At 40.1% G+C, this 19,974-nt stretch overlaps 1 protein-coding gene across 1 annotated transcript in view; it reads left to right on the plus strand.

Moving 5' to 3' along the window:
• Nucleotides 1-10,329: 10,329 nt before the first annotated feature.
• The window catches only part of LOC131400887 (amine oxidase [flavin-containing] A), a 63,742-nt gene continuing 54,097 nt past the window's right edge, over nucleotides 10,330-19,974 (plus strand). Inside the window, exon 1 of the mRNA XM_058535682.1 lies at nucleotides 10,330-11,408. Within this exon, the coding sequence (XP_058391665.1) occupies nucleotides 10,535-11,408 (874 nt within the window). The 5' untranslated portion in view covers nucleotides 10,330-10,534. The remainder of the gene's footprint in view (nucleotides 11,409-19,974) is intronic.

A 19,974-nucleotide genomic window follows, 5' to 3' on the forward strand; every position in this document is an offset into this window, starting at 1 on the left:
TACAGAAATGACACAGACACTTAATATTTTGAGGAGTGAGTGAGGAGTGAGTTTGCAGGCAATTAGCTCTCAAATAGTTCCTATGACTCACATGCAAGTGCTCTAGATAACAGGGGGAGAGTCAGCGGGGAAATCTAAAAAGAATTTCCCATGGACCCCAGTGAGCTGAGGAGATGAGGAAAGCTCCTAGGCAATGATGGCATAGAGGGAAACTGAACAGAGTGGCCCATATGCATCTTCTACCTGCTGAGAGGAGTAAAATCAATGAATGAGTATATTGGGAACACCCAGGAGCCCAATCTGTGCTAGCCATATTGGAGCCTGAAGGCAAAACGAAAAATCAGAATTACTGATCCTGTCTTTATTTAAAATTTTGACATTTTGTTCATCATGAATTTTTGCATTAATTTTGGTTTTTTGAAATAGTGCATTAAAATATTATTTATCTTGATTATTTAGTGTTTGGTGCCACTTAAATTTTGCACCTGAGGAAAGGGCCCCATTTGCCTCACCCTAGTCAGCTGGACCAGCTGCAAGGAGTTATCTTTGACTCTTCTCTTTCTATCACACCCTGAACCCAATTCTGTTGGCTCTACTTTCCAAATATTTCCAGAATCTGATTACATCTGGCTACCTCCACTTCTACTGCCCAGGTTCAAGCCACTGTCATCTCTTACCTGGTGTTTCCATTACTATTCACGCACAACACATTACCCCAAAATGTAGTAGTATGAAACAACAACCACTTTATTTTACTCACGATTTTGTGGGTCAGGACTTGAGGAAGGACCTGGCTAGGCAGTTCTTGCTTAGAGTTTCTCATGCTGTTGCAGCCAGGTGTCAGCTGGGGCTGTGGTCATCTGAAGGCTCAACTGGGCTGGCTGTCCAAGATGGCTCACTCACGGACCTGACAGTCGATGGCGCCTGTCAGCTGTGAGATCATCTTGGGCTGTGGACTGGGTGCCTAATACATGGCCTCTTCAGCATGGGGATCTCAGTCAAATTTCTTACATAGTGGCCAACTTCTACCAGAGTAGGCATCCTGAGAGAATCAGGTGAAAACTTCATGACCTTTTATGACCTAGCCTCAGAAGTCACATAGCATCACCTCCACCAAACTCTATGGGTTTAAGCAGTCCCAAGATCACCCAGATTCAAGGGCAAGGGCCCTAATCATCTATCAATTACAAAGTAGCTAGGATTATCCTTCTAAAATGAAAGTTGGATCATTTTACTCTTCTGCTCAAAACCTTGAATGGCTTCCCATTTCTCAGAAAAAAATAATCCAAAGTCCTTAGCATAGTCTACAAGGTCCTATAAGATCGGCCCACTCTTGCACTGCACTTATCTCCCACTACTCCCCTCATTGCTCACTCCACTCCAACAGTGCGGCTCTCCTTGCTATTCCTCAAACAAGTCAAGCATATCTCTAGCTTTAGGTATTTGTACTTGCTGTACTTTTGCCTTGAATGCTCTTCCCCAGATATCTTCTTGGCTCTGCCCCTCAATTCATTGACATCTCTACTCAAATGTCACCATATGGAAGAGGCCTTCCCTGACCACCTTATACAAAATATTAAACCCTACCCAATTACTCTCCTTCCCCTTGCTGTGCTTGATTTTTCTTCAGAGCACTTTGACCACCTGACATCCTATATAGCTACTTATATGTTTATTTGTTGTTTCCTCTGCTCTCTCTCCCATTAGAATCCAAGCTCTTTGAGGCAGAGACTTTATCTGCTCTGCCCTCTGACGTATCCATGCCATCTAGAACAGTGCCTAGCACATATCAGGTGCTTGATAAATATTTCTTAAATGAATGAATGGATGAAGCTAGCCATGATTACTCCTGAGTGAAATATACATCATCATTTTTAATGGTTACAGTCGTCCACTTTATGGGTAAACCAAAATGTATTTAACAAGTCCCCTATATTTGGGTTCTTCTCAATATATTGCTTGTATAACAATGAAAATGCTTATAGCTAAATCTCTTATAATTATCTCCTTAGAATAATTCCCTCAAGTAGAATTACCAAGTGAGAGTATCCATATTTTTAAGGTTTTTAATACGTTACCCTCAAATAGACTGCTGCAATTTATGCTTCTATCAGCAATATATGGAGGTGCTTTTTTCCCACAATCCCAGCTCATAGTACTGTTTCTTCATTTGTCTACTTTAGACACTGTCTATTGACTTCCCTGTATTTTAGGTGAGGATTTAATTCAGTTACACCACTCCCACAATTTCTCCTCACTCCCATTTTTGATTGTCAGCTCATTAATTTAGTTCCTCCTTTATGTTTTTGAGTTGTACACCTAAAATCTTATTTCAGTTTCTACCAATTTTCTACAGTATCTTTGATACTTTATAAGTATTGTGACACTTCTACATTTTCCTCTACTCCTTCCTCCCCATCACTTGTCAGCTGTTCCTTTATTTTTATATTCTCAAGATTGATAACACTTATATTACTCTCTGTAACCATAACTAAATATTCTAAAAGTAGAAAAATCAGTAAAATATCAACATAGTTATGAGAATACTGTTAATTGTAGAGCTGAGTAGTGTGGCACAATTATACAGGGGTTTTCTTCTCTCTTGTTCCAAGGTCATGATCCCTGTGCCAAGCAAAGGAGAATTTGCTTAGTGTCAAGGTCAAATGGATTTGCTTTTCTTAAAGGCAACAAATTTTTCAGTAATGCCATGTTTTTGTTTGCTTCTCTGTCTCTCTTTAATTGAGAGGATAATAGGCTTTCTTTACCATGCTCCTAATTTTTTCTAATTTATTCATTCTATATCTCCTTTGGAATCCACTATATTCTTCATAGAGCCCACGGAACTCTAATTTGGTCTATTTGCTTTCCAGACTCCTGGCCAATGGTCACTATTACACTGGATGTTTAGTTCGTTCCTTGCCATGAGATAGCCCTCTCTCTTAGCTTTCAGCCTTATTTTTCTGAAGTGCATACTAAAAACTTTCCTTTCAGAAAGAAGAGTAAACTTTCTTTTCTGCTTGTATGATAAATTTCTTTTTGCCTTCATAATTGATTAGTAACTTAGCTTGGTAAAGAATTTTTGACTCAAAATAATTTTTCCTCTGAAATGTTTTCTCCCCAACACTTAATATTGAAAATTTTACAGTTAAAAGAATATTTTGATCAACACTAATACATCCTCCACCTAGATTCACCAATTGTTGTGTATATTACCACATTTTCATTATTTGTCTGTTTTTTCTTGCATTATTTGAAAATAAGTGGAAGCACTCAGGACATTCACCTCAAACAACTTCAGCCTGCATCGCCTAAGAGCAAGAGCGTTCTCCCACAAAACCACATTATCACATCTAGCTTGATTAACACTAATCAATAATATCATCAAATATGCAGTCCATGTTGAAGTTTTCTCAATTGTCAAAATATGTATATTTATTTTCCAATCCAGGATCCAATCAAGTTTCTCACAGTGGTTGGTCATTATGTCTCTTTATTCTCTGCATATTGAACAGTCCTCTTGCCTTTTAGTTTTTTTACAACATTGACTTTTGTTTCAAGGATCCAGGCTGGTTGTTTTGTAAAATGTCCTATATCCAGATTTGTCTGATTCTTTCCTCATGATTGGATTCAAGCTAGACATTTTTGGTAAGAATACTGCAGAAGTGAGGTTGTGTACCTCACTGCATCACACCAAAGGACATTTTAGGTTATTGATGACTGGTGAGCTTAAGTTTGGTCATTTGATTATGGTGATGACTACCAGATCTCCTAACTGTAAAGGAATGTTTTTGCTTTATAATTGATAAAATAATCTGTGGAGTAATTCTTGGAGACCAGGTGAATAAACTGTTTCCTAATAATCTTTTACTCAAGGTTTTTAGCATCTGCTGAGATACTTGCTTGAATCAATTATTACAAATTGAAAATGGTGTTTTTTTAAAAATAATTTTTCTATATTTACTCCCTGGGAGTTTTCTGTAGAGAATAACTTTTCTTTTTTTTAACTCCTTTCTCTCTATATTTTATTAACTTATTTATTTTGGCATAACAACGAACTAACGCATTTTTAGCGATGTTTTATTAATTATCATCATAATTCTTTTTGACGCTCAAATTGTTCCAATTTTATTAGGCAACATTACTTATGGCAAAAAAAAAGTGCCCTCTGATTGGGAAATAGCATATGGACTGGTAGAAACTATAAATTAACTATAAATACTTGATGGAAATGCCATAATTTTGGGCTTCACTAGGTGTGGTGATTGTTAAAATTGCATATGTCCCATATGAGGGACCCTGGAAACTATGGCTGTGGAATTATTACAAAAGTTATTGGCTCCTATGGGGCATAAGGCTTCTACTCCAGGCTAGAGTCCATACCCGTCTGATGTGAAACTTGTTCCCTTGTACCTGAACTACCACTTGGGGGGCTAAAGAGGATAGCTGAAGTACTATTATTTGGACTGCTCTATGATCTGCTGCTGCAAGCACCCCCGTGGAAGATAGACACTGGACTCTGCCTTGCTGGCAATCTGCATCTCTCTGAGCAGACTGATGCCAAATGTGGCCCATGGTAGTTTTGTGAGTCTGAAGGTTTAGTTGAACCCATGAAGACCTCTAATGAGATTTGCACTATTTTATAAAGAATACTCCGAGAAATCTCACTCCCATCCCTACCCTCTCCATCTCATTTTCACACATTTCTCCATTTATGATTTACCCTTCCTATGTTTCTTTTTGTAAAGATAAGTAAATATTTTTCTTACACAAAGGCACAAGTACACACACATATAAAGGTATATTATATATATTCTCTCACACTTTGATTTTATCAGTTGACAACATATCCTTAAAATCACTCCTATCAGTTCATAGAGACCATCTTCATTCTTTTTTTTAATAACTGCATAGTGTTTCATTGTGTAGACATATCAAAGTTTATGCAACCAGTTTCTTATGGATGAGCATGTAAATTGTTTTGGATATTTTGCTATTAAAAGTAATTCCACAATAAATAACCCGTGCATATGTTTTTCTTGTTTGTGGAAGTGTATTACTAGGGTAAATTCCTAGAAGTAGGACTGCTGGATCAAAGGGTGAATGCACAAGTGATTTTGTTAGATATTACCAAATTCCTGTCCACAGGGGTTGTACCATTTCGCACTTGAGCAAGCAATGTACGAGAGTGCAATACATGTCTGCAGACAGAGAAGAGCATTTTCAAAAACAGTTGATGTTGTCCCCATAAAGTGCATAAAAATAAGTCTCTGTGATCTCTGTAAAACAAAATTAGGATGTCATAAGGAGAAAATACACTCAGATACACATGGCATAAATGAAAAGTGAGTTGGATGAAATAAGTCTGAAAAAAAAAACCCTCAACTGAAATGGCATAGTCAAAATCTGCAGTAGAAGCAATAAAGACTAGAATTAGAACTGCATAAAATTAAATCAGTAATACAAAGGATAAATTTGATTAGCTCTCTCAGAATTCAGAGGAAAAGGACAAAGAGATGACAACAATGATAAAGGACATAGAAAGATGCTCCAATAACATAATTACAGGTGTTTCTCAGGAAGAAACCGCTTAAAACAGATTCAATAATCCAAGTTAGAGAAGAAAACTATCCTAGCATGGGGATTAATAAAAACTCAAAATTGAAAATCCACAGATTGAAAGGATGTATGATACCACACACACATACACGCACACATGTACGCATGCATGTGCACACAGACCCGTATTATCCTCACAAAATTGTTTAATTTGGGGGATAAATAAAACAAGTTCTTGTAAGTATTCTGGAAATGAAGACATCCTTAAAAAAGATGTTAAGTGAGATTGCCAAATATAAATTTCTTAGGAATAATCATCATCCAAATTAAATTATCCAAGAGAGATTTTATTGATGAAATGATTCTAAAATTCATTTAAATATATAAGAATACATTAATGGTAATAATATGTAAGAATATCATAAATAATTTGTAAAGAAGAGTATTGGGAAAGGACTAATCCTTCCATCTGGTAAAATCTACTATAAAGGAACAGTAAGTAAATCAATGTAGCATTGATGGCAATGTGGCAAGAATAAGCAGATCAATATAACGGAAGAGACAGTCCAAAACCAGATCTCAGTATTTATGTTATATGAGATAAAACAAATCAGTGGAGAACGGTAGGATTTTTCAACAGACAGTTCTGTTATGATTGGTTAACTATTTGGGTATGTGTGGGGGTGTCTATTTAGATCCTCACCCTACAGCACATAACAAAATACCAGTAGATTAGGATTAAATAATTAAAATATTAAACCATCAAAAAACAAAAGAAAACATAGATTTTATCCTTCAGGTCTCTAAGTTTAAAGGCAATGGAAGAAATCACTAAAGAATAGATACAAGTACACAAATTTTAAATTTCTGCATATCTAAAATATAAATACTAAATATAAATACTAAATACTAAAATATAGTATTTATACTATACTATACTAAAATATAAATTAGAATAAACTATCTGCAGTGAAAATACCAAACAAGGGGTTAATATTTTATTATATAAAGCACTTACAGAAATCAACTACAGAAAGATATGAACTGATCCTTCACAAGAGGACAAATTAAAATGGCTAATAAATATGTGAAAAAAGTGTTTCATCAGTAATTAAAGAAACACTGATTAGAATAGCAATGCCATGCTGATTTTTCACCTTTCAGGATAAGAAAGGTTAAAAAGTTAACTTGTTTAGGGCCGGCCCCGTGGCTTAACGGTTAAGTGCGCGCGCTCTGCTACTGGCGGCCCAGCTTGGGATCCCGGGCGTGCACCAACGCACCGCTTCTCTGGCTATGCTGAGGCCGCGTCCCACATACAGCAACTAGAAGGATATGCAACTATGATGTACAACTATCTACTGGGGCTTTTGGGAAAAAAGGAGGAGGATTGGCAATAGATGTTAGCTCAGAGCCGGTCTTCCTCAGCAAAAAGAGGGGGATTAGCATGGATGTTAGCTCAGGGCTGATCTTCTTCATAAAAAAAAAAAAAAAAGAAAGAAAAAGTTAACTTTAACATTGAAGCGGAAGCAGTACGAAGACAGCCATTCTTAGACATTGCTGATGAGATATAAATTTGTATGATCTCTTAGGTAAGTAATTTGGTAATTTCAGTAGAAGAGCTTTACAAATACTCCTACTCTCTTACCCCATAATTCTTGTTTTAGAATTCTATCTCAAGGAAATTCTAAGAAATATGTACTTATATTTTATGCATAAAAATATTCGTCTCCATGTTATGTATTATATTTTTAAAAATTGGAAAGCACTAACTGCTTAATGTTAGAAGATAATGGTTAAGTAAATTACAGTCCATGACGTGAATATAATGTTGTTTTTAGAAATTAAAATGTGAGTATGTATTGAGTAATTATCTAAGTATTTTATATTCATTTGTTCACTGAACCCTCACTACAACAGTACTGGATATCTTCCCTCGGCCCTTCCAGGCACACCCACCTGTTCTGTCCCCTAAAGGCTGACCTGTATGGAGTCCATCAACGGGCTCCCTTGCCTTCTAGCTTCTGGTTGGATTAGGTCAATGGAGAGGACCAGCAGGGATTGGAAGGAGGGAGGGGAGGGAGGTTTGGTATTTATTTGTCCTGGCTCCCTCTCTGCGGGTTTCCTGTGGGCTGACTGCCTCTCTGAATTAAAGGCCACAGCTTGTGTCAGGCAGCCCTTTCCAAAGACCCCTGTGGCCAGGATCTGATTACTGCTCTCTCCCCTTTTCCCTTCATAGTGATGCCTTCTTGCTATCACTAGCCTGGGAATACTGCACGACTCCTTGTGGTTTCTCTCCATCTTGCCCACATCTTTTAAAACACTTCCTTTATGATACTATCTTCAAATGATCCAGTTAGAGTTTGCTGTTTCCTGCTGGAACCCTGCCTGATACAATAATTTATGAGATTCTACGGTTGAGGAGACAGGCACAGAGAACTTAAGTAATTTGCCCAAGGTCACACAAGGGAGGAAACAATACTTGTAGGACATGTCACAAGGATTCCTTTATTTATCTATTTTAAAATAACTTTTATTACAAAAGATACACAAAATATACAATACAAACAAGTAAAATGAAGAGAAAATACTCATTTTCCACTCATCTATTTCATCCATTATTTATTTAATAAGACTCCCACATTTTTATCTCCAGCCAAACTCCTGCTTTTGAGTCTCAGGCTTTATGTTCAAGTGCCTACTCCAAAAACATCATCTGCACGTCTCAGAGGCACTTGAAACTCAACATGTCCAAAAACAAGCTCATGATCTTCCAAATCCTAGCCACGACCAAGTCCTGTCAATTTTACATGTAAAAGTCTCTAATATGTCCACATCCCTCCAGCTCCACTGCTGCCACCCACCTTAGTCCGACACCATCACCTCTTTCTTTGAAGAATTCCAAAATTTGGTCTCCCTGTATTTATCTACTCTTGTCCCCTTCAACCCATTATTCACATAGCAGGCAGATAGACCTTTTCAAAATGCAATCTAGTCATGTTGCCCCTTGCTTAAAATCTTGCAGTGCCTTCCATTGCTTTAGAACACAGACCAACGATCTTACGCTGGCCCGGCCAACCTCAGCAGCTTTGTCTCCTGCACTTCTCCCCTTGCTATAGCTCCACTGGCTGGCTTTCAGCTGCTCCAATGAACCATTCTTTTTTCTACTTCGGGGCCTTTGCCCACATTGTTCCCTATGTCGGGGACATTTTTACACTCCTCCCCACCAAAGTTAACCTCCAGAGTGGTCAGGACATCCTAACACTTTATCACTATGAACCTTTCCAAGATAACATTCATCAGAATTTGGATTGACACATCAAGTGTTTGGTTGTCTATCTCCTCTACTAGCTGCTCTAGCAGACAGTATGTTTGATGAAGGTCTCCAACTGTCTTGTGTTGCCTGTGTACCCCCAGTACCTTGCCCTATGCCTAGCACATAGTATGAAATCAAATATTTGAATAAAAAGAAATGAAAGAAACAGGAATAAAGAAAAAGTTGGGCAGAATCACATTAGAAATGGCTGAATTCTTTATATCTACTTCCTCTTTCTTTGCTTCAAAGTCTAACAAGATAAAAGTGATACCGATTTAGTCATAAGTCTCAACTCCTTTTCTAGAAAGTAAAAGTTATTAAAATTGGATAAAAGACTAAATCTATATTTTCTTCAAGTTTCTTCAACAAGATATTGTTTGATACAGAATTGGGGGTGCGGGCAGGAGAAATGTTTATAAGTGAGAATGGATACTAGTTAACTTCCTAGAGTTGCCATCATTTACTCTGAATTCATGTCATAATTACATCTATTTTTGAGGGTTCTAGTGATGACAAATTCAGCTCTAGAAGGATAAAGTGGAAATTTAAGGAAAGAAAACTAGCAAGACAAGAGCCTGGCTGCACAGGAAAAATATATGCACTAAATATCCCTCTTTTCAGTCGGAAGGGGAAACACATTTTCTTTGTTTCTGCACCTTAGCCATTCCTTGACCTTAGCTTTTAAACTCCAGGTCCCACTTAATCTGTGATAGCTGAGTTCTTCATTTTCTCATCTATTTACTTCAATTTTGGTTAAGCACCTCAGTTTGAAAAACCAGACAGAAAACCAATAATTGCCAAATCCTCCCCCAACGGACAGTTTCCACTTCACCCCGCCCCCTGCGCGGCTGCGCAGATCTCTTCCGGCCCCCTCGTGACGTCACAAATGGGCCAGACCAAGTGGGGTCGGCGGCCTTGCAACCGTGCCATCCAGGTGCCGTTTCTTCACGTATCCGCTTCCCTAAGCCCACCCCAGCCCAGGCCCCTTTTAGTTAAAGCGTTAGAGTAAAAGCACCAGGTTGAAACCCCCACGCGGCCACGCCCACACTCTCGCCCGGCCACCGCCCCCCTCCCTTTCGGTGGCGTAGCCCGGCTATTCCGGGCGGGGGAGCCCTCCTTGAGCGCGCTTTGGGCGGGCAGGGAAGGCGGAGCCAGGCTGCCTCAGCGCCTCATCTCCCCTCCCCGAGTGGGCCGGGCTCCCGGGCTGGGCCTCCAGAGTGCCCGTCAGGGGCAGTCGGGGCCCGAGAGGCGAGCGCACAGGGGGAGGGGCGGGGGCGAGCGGAGCGCCCGGCCCCCTGGTGCGTCAGCCCTATGAGCGCACAAAGCCGGGACGCCTCCCGCGGCCGCGGCGCTGGCGGCAGCAGAGGGCGCGAGGCACAGCGCGCGCCGGGTGCCCGGGGCGTCGCTCCGCAGATCCTGGACCCAGCCTCCAACTTGGGCCCGGCCTCGCCCTCCACGTCCCGGTGGAGTGTCCATTCTGAGTGGCGGACCGTCTCCCATCTCTTTTCCAGCAACCTGTCGAACGCGTCCACACCCGACGCGGCATACTCCTGGAGCTTCAGCGCGCCCGCCCAAGCCGGCCCCAGTCCTAGCCCGAGGACTCACACGGACTCGAAGATTGGCCACTGGGACTCTGGCGCCCACGGCCTGAGCGACCGGATCCCCATGTCTGCCACCCACAAGAGCACCCCCGAGGGGGCTGCCCCAGCCTCCAGCCCGGACACCGGCAACCCCCTGGTATCAGTAGGAAGATCTGTCCCGCCCTCAAGCTCCCCCCGATTGTTAGTACTTGAGTCCGCCCCACCCTCAGTGCCCAGCTCCCCCCAGGTATCAGAACCCCCTACACCCCCAGGACCTCCTACGCCCAATAACTCCCCCCGAGGGTCGATAGAAGGGTCCATCATGGAATCGGTATCAATACCTCCCACACCCAATAACACTCCCCAAGTGTCAGTACATGAGTTCGTCCTGTCCTCAGTGTCCAGCTCCTCCCGGAGTTCGGTACAAGGACCTCCTCCGCCCAATAACACCCCCCGAATGTCATTACAAGAGTCCATCGAGTTCCCAAGGCTTGGCCCCCGCCAAGTAGCTGTACTAGAATCTGTCTCACTCTTGGGCTCCTCTCAAGCGTCGATACAAGGGTCCGCCCCGCCCTCAGAGCTCGGCTCCTCCTGGAGTTCGCTAGCTGGATCTTACCCATTCTCGGGCTCCTCCCTAGCGTCGGTACTAGAGTCCGACCCGTCCTCAGCGCTCAGCGCCCCCTGGAGTTCGCTACAAAGAACTGCTACACCTAGTAACTCCCCGCAAGTGTCATTACAAGAGTCCGCTCCGCCCTCAATGCCCAGCTCCTCCTGGGTATCGGTGGAAGAATCAGCTCCGCCCCCGGGCTCCCCCCGAGAAGGGTCCGCCCCGCCCTTGGCCGGCCCCACTCCTATACCCACGCCCCGGGAGACTCTCACCCAGAGCATGGCGAGTCAGGAGAAGGCGAGTACCGCAGGCCACATGTTCGACGTAGTCGTGATAGGAGGCGGCATCTCAGGTCAGTGTGGACCATAGCGGTAGCCTGAGGGGACCTGGCTGACCCTGGGGTGGGGGACTTGCGGTAGCGCCGTGGCGTTTAGTGGGGTCTCTCTTGTGCACGCCAGAGTGCAAGAGTGGCCGGCTGGATCCCGCAAGGCGGGAGTGGGGGTTGGGCCAGTTTTGCTGGTGATGTGAACCGGGAGGAGGCAGGAACAATAATTTTACTACTGCTACTATTAAGTACTAACATTTAATGAGCTCTTGCTCTGCAGTCATATTTAGCACTTTACGTGGATTTTCTCAGTCCTCGGCAGTCCTGTGAGGTGGGCACTATGTTAGCCCCCATTTTACAAAACTAAGAAACTGAGGTCTGGAGAGTTGCAGTAACTCTCTGGAGGTCAAATCACCCAGCCGAGAAGTGGCTGAAATGATTTTCTCCCATTTAAGACTCGCACTTCTAATTCCTGCAGTGGCTGCTTTGCCTCACTGACTTCACGTCCTTTGCCCGAAGCGGAACATCAGTATACAGATTTTTGTAGTATTGAGGTGGTAATAGTGTTATTTAAGTCCTGCTCTTCTCTAAGCACTTTTCCTTAGAAAATTTGGTAAGTGAAGAGGAAGAAGAAGCATTTAGGAAAAGGTTTTTTTTTTTGAAAAAGAGAGCCAAGTGGGTTCTTAGTTTTAACCTACTCTCACCAGTTTTTTTAGAACTTGCAGGAAGGTATAGGGCATTTATTGCCCTAAGGGAATCCGTTTGTGAAGCTGGCGCTGACGGCAGATCAGAGAATGTCCTGTTGTGTCCTTTTGTAAGAGCTCCCACCACCTGACTCTTGTCCTGTGATGAGCCAGCTGGCGAGCCTGGGTTCCCCTGGTCCTGGCTTGGGTTTGAAGCTGACCAATTGAGTGGTGCATGAGGCTTCTCAGTATCTTCCTGGAAACCTCATCATGATTGATGTATTAAATTGTCACTTATGTTGTTATAACTGGTAAAATGGTTGAAATTTAGGAATTGTGTTTGATCTCTATCTAGAAGCCCACAGTAAGCTGTCCACGGCCCAGGAGGGTGTTAATAATTTCTGGAATATACCTGTAGGATCTGATTTAAAGAGAGGGAGAAAGAAGGTGGGAGGGAGTTAAGTAAGGTGGCCCCATATATAATCCTTTTGAGGAGACTCTGAACATGCTTACAAATTAATTTCGGGTAGAGATAGCTTTTGACTTGTCCCGTTGAGGATAAAGTCTTAATCACCAGAGAAGAGAGTCACATGAGCTGTTGCTTTGACAACTCCAGCCAGTGCCAGCAAAAACATGCATGTATGTTGGAGCATCAGAGGAAAGCAGAGTAAGAAAAAGAAATATTTCCCTTCATTCATTCATTTATTTATTCATTCAACAAACACTTGTTGAGTGCTTGCAATGAAGTGGACTGGTGTTTCCAAAAACCTAGTCCTTCTGTGCAAGCCTCCTAGAAGCAATATAATTGTTTATCATTGGAAAATAAATATGATGATAATGTGTTGTGTAAATTGATTAGGAGTTCTGTCTCTTCTGCCATCTCTATACCATCTATATTTCACAATTCAGGGTTCTTTTTGGACTTTACCCTTGTCTTTTCCTAGTTCTGTGTTCCAGTATTCCTTAAGGAGCATTTTGTCTTTTATTTTTCCCCTGCCTGATTACCTGCTGTTTCTCCCTTTCCACACTTTACTCCCAGTAGTTGGTCATGAGCAGAGGTGGATTTAAGTGTAGCTGATGACTCTTATGCTTTATGGCCTTACAACTGCTGTTCCCTTCTGGTTCTCATTCTAAATAATTAAACAGTTTCATACTGTATCTTGTATTCCTAATTTTGCATTCTTTTTTCTTAAAGAGAGCACCCAAATTATATAAGCTTCAGGCCCCTCAAAACCTGGATCTGTCCATGGTCACTATTAATTATTAATTTGTTCATTTCTGTTTGGAGGAAGTAGAGTGCATTTCTTGCACAGTAGTTCACACTCCTGTTCCAGAAGCCAGCTTGCAGTCCATCAGTGACAGTGGAAAAGGCACTGGGCTCCCCCTAATACCATCTCTGTCAGTCAGTTTTGAGGGATTTTAACATCAGTTTTGATGTTAAAATCCCTCAAATCTGACCAGAGACATTGCTTTCTGGCCGTGGTGCCTTCCCAGAGGGTTTATAACTAAAATAAAAGTAGATGCAAATCTGGCACAGGATAAACCCTGCACACAGACTGGGTGTTTGATGAGCAGATGAGAGGCATTACTTCCCAAGGGTTCTTGAGGACTCAGAAACACATCATCTTTGTGTGTGCTTAGCAGTATCCCATGAGTTACTTAATAGTCCCTGTATCAGTTTTAAATGCTTTTGGATATGTCTTATAACTTTTGTCAGGACTTGCACATTTTAATATGTTACCCACACATACTTATAATATATGGCCAATACTTAGCATCTGCAGTGTTATTCCTATTATATAACAAAATAGCTCCCAGAAGAGTACAAATTCTAAATGACAGTCCTCAAAATCGATCCATATTAACAGAATTATATTTCATTTTTTATAACTATCTTTGCACAAAGAATAGCAGCATCTTAATGTATCTCCCTTTGTCATTAAAAAACATAAAACAGAGCATGTCTTACAGCCACAAAATCCCTTTTTCTGTCCACTCACTGATTAAATAATTTTATATACTATGTTAGTAGAGGGGAAAAACCCCTGCTCATTTGTAAGTAGTATAATGGTATCTTTCACATGCTCTGGCCCTTATCCATCTTCCATCATCTATCACCAAGTCCTTTTTGAAACTCCTTTCATATTTTCTGTGACACTATTGGATCCTGAATTTTTATCCCACAGTGATTGCTTCTTTTCTGTTGCTTTCATTGTGCCCATGTTTTTGTGAACTTCTAGTTTTGAAATGGCCTTGAGGTTCAGCTGTTTATCACTTTTGGGCTCTTATGCACTCTTTTCTTCTTTCTCATTCTAGGACTTCAACTTTCCCTTATTTATAGAAAGCTCTTAAGTTTCTAGTTTGAATCCTTTTCTTTCTCTGAACTACTGTCCCATAGCTTATCTGCTTCTGGATATTTCACACTTGAATGTCTTATTCTTACTTCATATTCAGAATGTCCAAAAGCCTCCTTGCCCTCCAACCCAGTTTCTCTTCCTCAATTCCTTGACTCTGTTCTTGGCACCACCATCCTTTCCATCATTTTTGACACATTCTTTTCTTTTTTCTTCTACACCCAGTCAACAGATCCTTCTAACACCTCTTTTGGGCTATTCCTCTTCTCCATTCCCAGTGACTCCCCTGAACCCAGGACAGACCCTTGACCCCTTCAGCTCACCAGGTTATGACCATCTTCCCAGTGGCCACCCTTTCTCTTGGGCTCTCTCTTCATGTCCATCCTGCAGTGTTCTCCTAGACATGAAGATATGATTTTTTTAAAAAACACTTTTTCCATCACCTTGCTCTTCTGCTTAGGACCTTCAGTGGTTCTATTACCAGCCTCTCAAGCTCCCCTCCACACCCCCAATTATCTGGTCCTACTTGGGTGGCATTTTCCACTAATTCCAACATGGACCTCAGCTTTAGTCATGCTGCTCTCTTGTCCTCAGTGCTATACCATGTTTATTTTGTCCCTCCGTTCTTTCCCTGTTTTTGTTTTTCTTTACGTGGAAGTGCTTCTCTCTGATCATTTATATCCTATCCATTCTTTAATACCTGATTAAAGATTTTTTTCCTTGATCATTCTGGATCCCCTTGATTTTTCTCTCTTCTTGTAGAGCTTATAATCTGTATCCAACAATTCACACTTATTTTCTGTCTTTATTTCTTGATGTTATTTTAAGTATAGCGGTTCAGTTGCTGACTTCAGATGCTAGTTCTTACTCATGAGCTGACATAAATATAACAAATGACAGAAACCCAGTGTGTAAGATTTTAAAAATCTGCCCTCAACTGGGAATTTATGAATTGGCTCTCTTTAGGGAGAGAAAAAAAGCCCACCTTCAGAAGACAATGCATACTTCAGAGTCTTTGGGCAGAGGAGGCTCTGGTGCCTGGACTCTTTCAAGCATTTTGGGAGCCTCTACCATATGCCGGTAGTGGCTAGATCACAGGAAAGAGGTATATAAAGATGAGTAAGTATTAGTGTCCATGCCCATAAGGTGCCCCATCCTCTTGCAAGAAGTAATCAAGTGAGAAAATAATTGACATTCGTACAGTGAGAGAAATATTAATGTTATGAATATGAACAAAGTGCTGGGACCTTGAGAGATAAGTAGGATTTTTAACAGGTAGAGATAAAAGGATGGGAAAAACACACACCAAACAGGAGGGACTGGAGGAGCACACATACGGAGTCATGAGGCCGTGAGCCATGTATGAGCAGTGTTTAAGCCCACGGCAAGAGTTCCAGGGAAGGAAAGTTGTTGCCTACTGTGCCTCTAGGGATGTGATCCTGGTAACTATCGGGATAACCCCAATGTGCCACATCTGCCCAACGGTTAGCGAGCACGCAGTGAAAACACTTTAGTCGTAAGGCTGGATAGTCCTCGGTGATTAGAGAGTTTTTCCATGTTTTTTGAAATTAAATTCCAAGTGTCATGTAAAAAGAGATATTTCCGTATGGTGTCTAAGCGATAGAACTCCCCTATATTTTTTTCTACAAGCCGAGTTCAACTAAAAGAATTGAGAACAGTAGCCACCCAGAAGTTGGTATAAAATTATCAGGGACTGAATATTTTCCATCATGTGAAACAGAAAAGCCATTTTGCAAGAAGATTGAGTAATGTTCTAAATTCGGACAATTGAATCCACAACATACCACAATTTCCCTTTTTGCTGAAATACATCACCCTGAAGAATCATTTCTGCTAGAAGCATTTTAGACATTTTAATCCAGAATTTGGCAGCACATACTGTGTGGTTTTGTAGTGATTAAGAAAAGCTTACATTAAAAAAAAGGCCACTTATTTTGATGACTTAGTAATTTAGATACTCTGAGGTTCAGTGCGGGCTGAGCATTAATTTTCTGCCTTGTAAGATACTTCTTTGCCCCTGTTTTGTGTTTTGTGTTTTTTTCTCAAAAATAAACTAGGATACTTTTCCTTTATAAACTTTTTTATGTTGAACAAAGAACATAAGAATTACATTTATTTGGGTTCTAATTTTTCAATATCTTCACGGTTGAATGAGGGTTTATCTGACATTCAATGGGCAGTTTTAGCATTTGCTCATTACTAATTGATTTGAATCTATACATAATTCTCAGATAATGTGAAAAATATATTTAACAATAGATGTAAGTATAGTATAATTATATAAGTATAGTATAACTACAGTATAATTGGATCACAGAGACCAATAATTAAGCAAAAGAAATGTGGAAGCCTGTTATTGGTGAATTATGGGTCATACAATCTTTGTGCAGGTGTGACATATACATATTTTACTTATGACAAATCTTGTCAGTATTTGGATTCAGGTGTACCCCAAAAGACTGGGGTTATGGTGTAGTTTTATATCACATACAGGGGTGTTCAAGAGTGTAGACATCCAGTCAGCACTAATTTGAAGACTATACTTGCATGTATGAGATAAATAGATTTCATAACGATAGTTACTTTTCATTTTAAGTTTGAGTTTTTAGAACTGCACAAAATGAATCAAAAGATGTTTAGTTACATTTTTAAACATTGTAAGCATTTGAGACAAGTTGATTGTTAGGACTGTTTTATCCTTTTATTTTGAAAAATATTTTGTAGTTTTACTAGCAATTTGTATTTTCATTTGGATGATCTATTCCTTATTATGTTGTCATCTGGCATTATGAATTAGTGCAGCTTAAAATCTTTGAATCACAGTTTTATCATCTGTAAAATTAGAGGTTGAATTAAGTTATATGTGATATATCTTCCAGTATCTTTTTTAGTAATTATTCGGCTTCCTAAAGGTCTGTCTCTTCAGCTTTCTCTTTCAGACTCCTCCTCAACACTTTTTTTCTTCCATGTTGTATTCTGGAAATGGTTTGCATCATCTTTCATATTGACATCCTACACTAACTTAAGTCAGGGTCTGGGTCTCTCTTACAGGTACTCATTCACACCTTCTCCATGGCCCCTCTAAGCCTTAGTTTAAAGGCCTTTTCTAGTTGTTACTAGGCCGAAGTAAGTAAAACTCCACTTTATAGCAATATTCAATTGATTGATTAGGTAAGAGTGTCAATAAGAACATAAAAACCAGATGATAGGCTTTGAGAGTTAATTACATATTAAGCATGTTAAACAGTCATAGAATTACACCCTGTAAGAGCTCAAAGGGACTGAAAAGCAGGCTCAGAGGGGTCAAGTGAATTACCAAATGCCACAAAATTCTCAGCAGTATAAGTTGACCTTGGATCCCTAAAATATTGACCGCCAGGACAGTGCTCCTTCTATGCCTCGCGCCACCGAGCTTGCTGTATAGTCTCATTCATAGAAATGCAGTAAAATTTGTTATTGCTTTACTTTGAGGCTTGATGCTCTAAAACCTAGTGACTGTTTTTTCACAGTAGTTTATATTTTAGAATATATTACATGGCATATGACTGCTTCATGAACATTTAAATTTAGAAATATGGGGCACACTATTAGATCAAATGACTTTTATATGAAGAATCTATTTTGTTTTTGAAAAATCCATTTGTGGTGTGTTTAGGATAATGTGTAGCGATTGTTTGAATAGTTTAGATCAGTGGTTCTTAACCATTTGGATCAAATTTGCCTTTGAATGTCTGATGAAAGCTATTGGATCTTTTCACCAAAAAAATGCATATTTTTACCCATAGACTTTTTTTCATGCACCAGGCAAAAATCCGATGTTATGGAAACCTCTTCAGTGTCACTGTCCCTGTAGTGTAAATATTTTCGGCTGATACTGAGACTTCACAGAAGTGGTAAAAAATAAGAATTCAAAGGATTCATTAGGTCATTAGACCATTTCTAGTGATGAATATGTAAATAGACGATAAAAACAGTCAAGACATCCAGGCTGAAAAATAAGGCACCTGCATTTCCTACGTTAAGGCCATGATAAATAGAACAGTGAACCTAACATGTTTTGAAAAGAGAGTATTTGGAGAGACAACATTGGTGAAGAAAATGGAAGGCTGTGATGGCTGATGTGATTTTTTTTTAAATAGTTTTCCAACATTGGTATTTATAGATTTTATGTATTGAAGTGAAGCCATCGATATTAAATATACATTTCTGATTTAATATGCATTTGTAGTAGCTTATAAAAATCATTGGTCATTGAAGACATTTGAGAAAATTCGGGCCCAAATGGGAGATTTAAGTTCTCTAGATCATCTGTCAGTGCATTTGTCTCTCCAGTGTCCGTCTGAGGCATAGGACCCCTCTATGTCATGAGGTTACAACTGTGAACCTGAAGTGCTCTTGGTGTCTGAGGTTGATTCAGGGGTTCAGTCGTGGTACAGAGAAGAGAGCAGGAAGTGACAGACAAGGAAAGGATTTCATGAAGGAAATCATGCTTGATGGAAGTGCTGTGGATTTTGTATAAATTCTGAAGTGTAACAAAGATGACCTTTAAGGTGACCGTTTCCAGATTAAATGAGTTTGCTGTAAGCTGTGGCTTAAGTTAAAGACCTTTTTCTTGCATACCTGCATGTATTTGTTCATTCATTCATTTATTTGTTTATTCATTCATTCAATAAATATTTGTTGATTGAGTTCACTATGTGCTTTGAGCAAAATTTATGGCTTTTGCTGCTTTCCTGCTTTGGGAGCATTTCTTCTAAAACTTCAGTGTGAGCTAATGTTTGACTATACTTTTTATTGTCCTTGGAGTATTCAGTCCAAGAGTCCAAACCTGCAGTTATGTAAGAATTCTGTTGGCCTGAGATCACTTCACTGCATAATAGAAAGTTAATTTTAAAAATTTAATATATGATATACACTATACACATTCCCTAGGTGGAGATGAAAGTCAGAGTTGAAGAAAAATGTCTCTTTTTAGGAATAAAGAGGAAGAACTGGAAAAGCCAGAAGATCATAAGCCATAGTTACACTAAAGCTTTGCTTCAACACTCTTAGCTTGTGCTCTAGGCTTTGTTCCCCTGGGACCCTGCCCAGGGGAGTTTATTACTGTAAATATTTGAACAATCTTATAAGAGATGAAACCAGCTTTCCCAAAGTGTGTTTTGAGGTATAGTTTTTTCAAAAAGAGAGTGGGGAAATGCTGAGTTAAACAGGTCTCTTCACTGCAGGACTTATCAGAGCCTTTAATATGCCAATGTGTGCCACACATTTCCCAGAAGGAGAAACAGCATGTGTCCCAACTTCCACAAACATTGATACTTTTCCCTAAAGCATCTTGAGGACTAGTTTTCCATAAAACTTTTTGCAAACTACTTCTTTAAACCACAGCACATCCTAGTGTGCAGAATCTGAGGACAGCAGTGTGGAGTGCCCTTGATGTATTTTAAGTCTCAATGAACGAATGGGGTGAATAATGAATTAAGAGGTAATTGTGTTCCCTAACTTGGGTGAGATCCATTTATCTAAAGTGGAGATGAA

The sequence above is a fragment of the Diceros bicornis genome, chromosome X (assembly GCF_020826845.1).
Source record: "Diceros bicornis minor isolate mBicDic1 chromosome X, mDicBic1.mat.cur, whole genome shotgun sequence".
NCBI classification, from domain to species: Eukaryota; Metazoa; Chordata; class Mammalia; order Perissodactyla; family Rhinocerotidae; genus Diceros; species Diceros bicornis.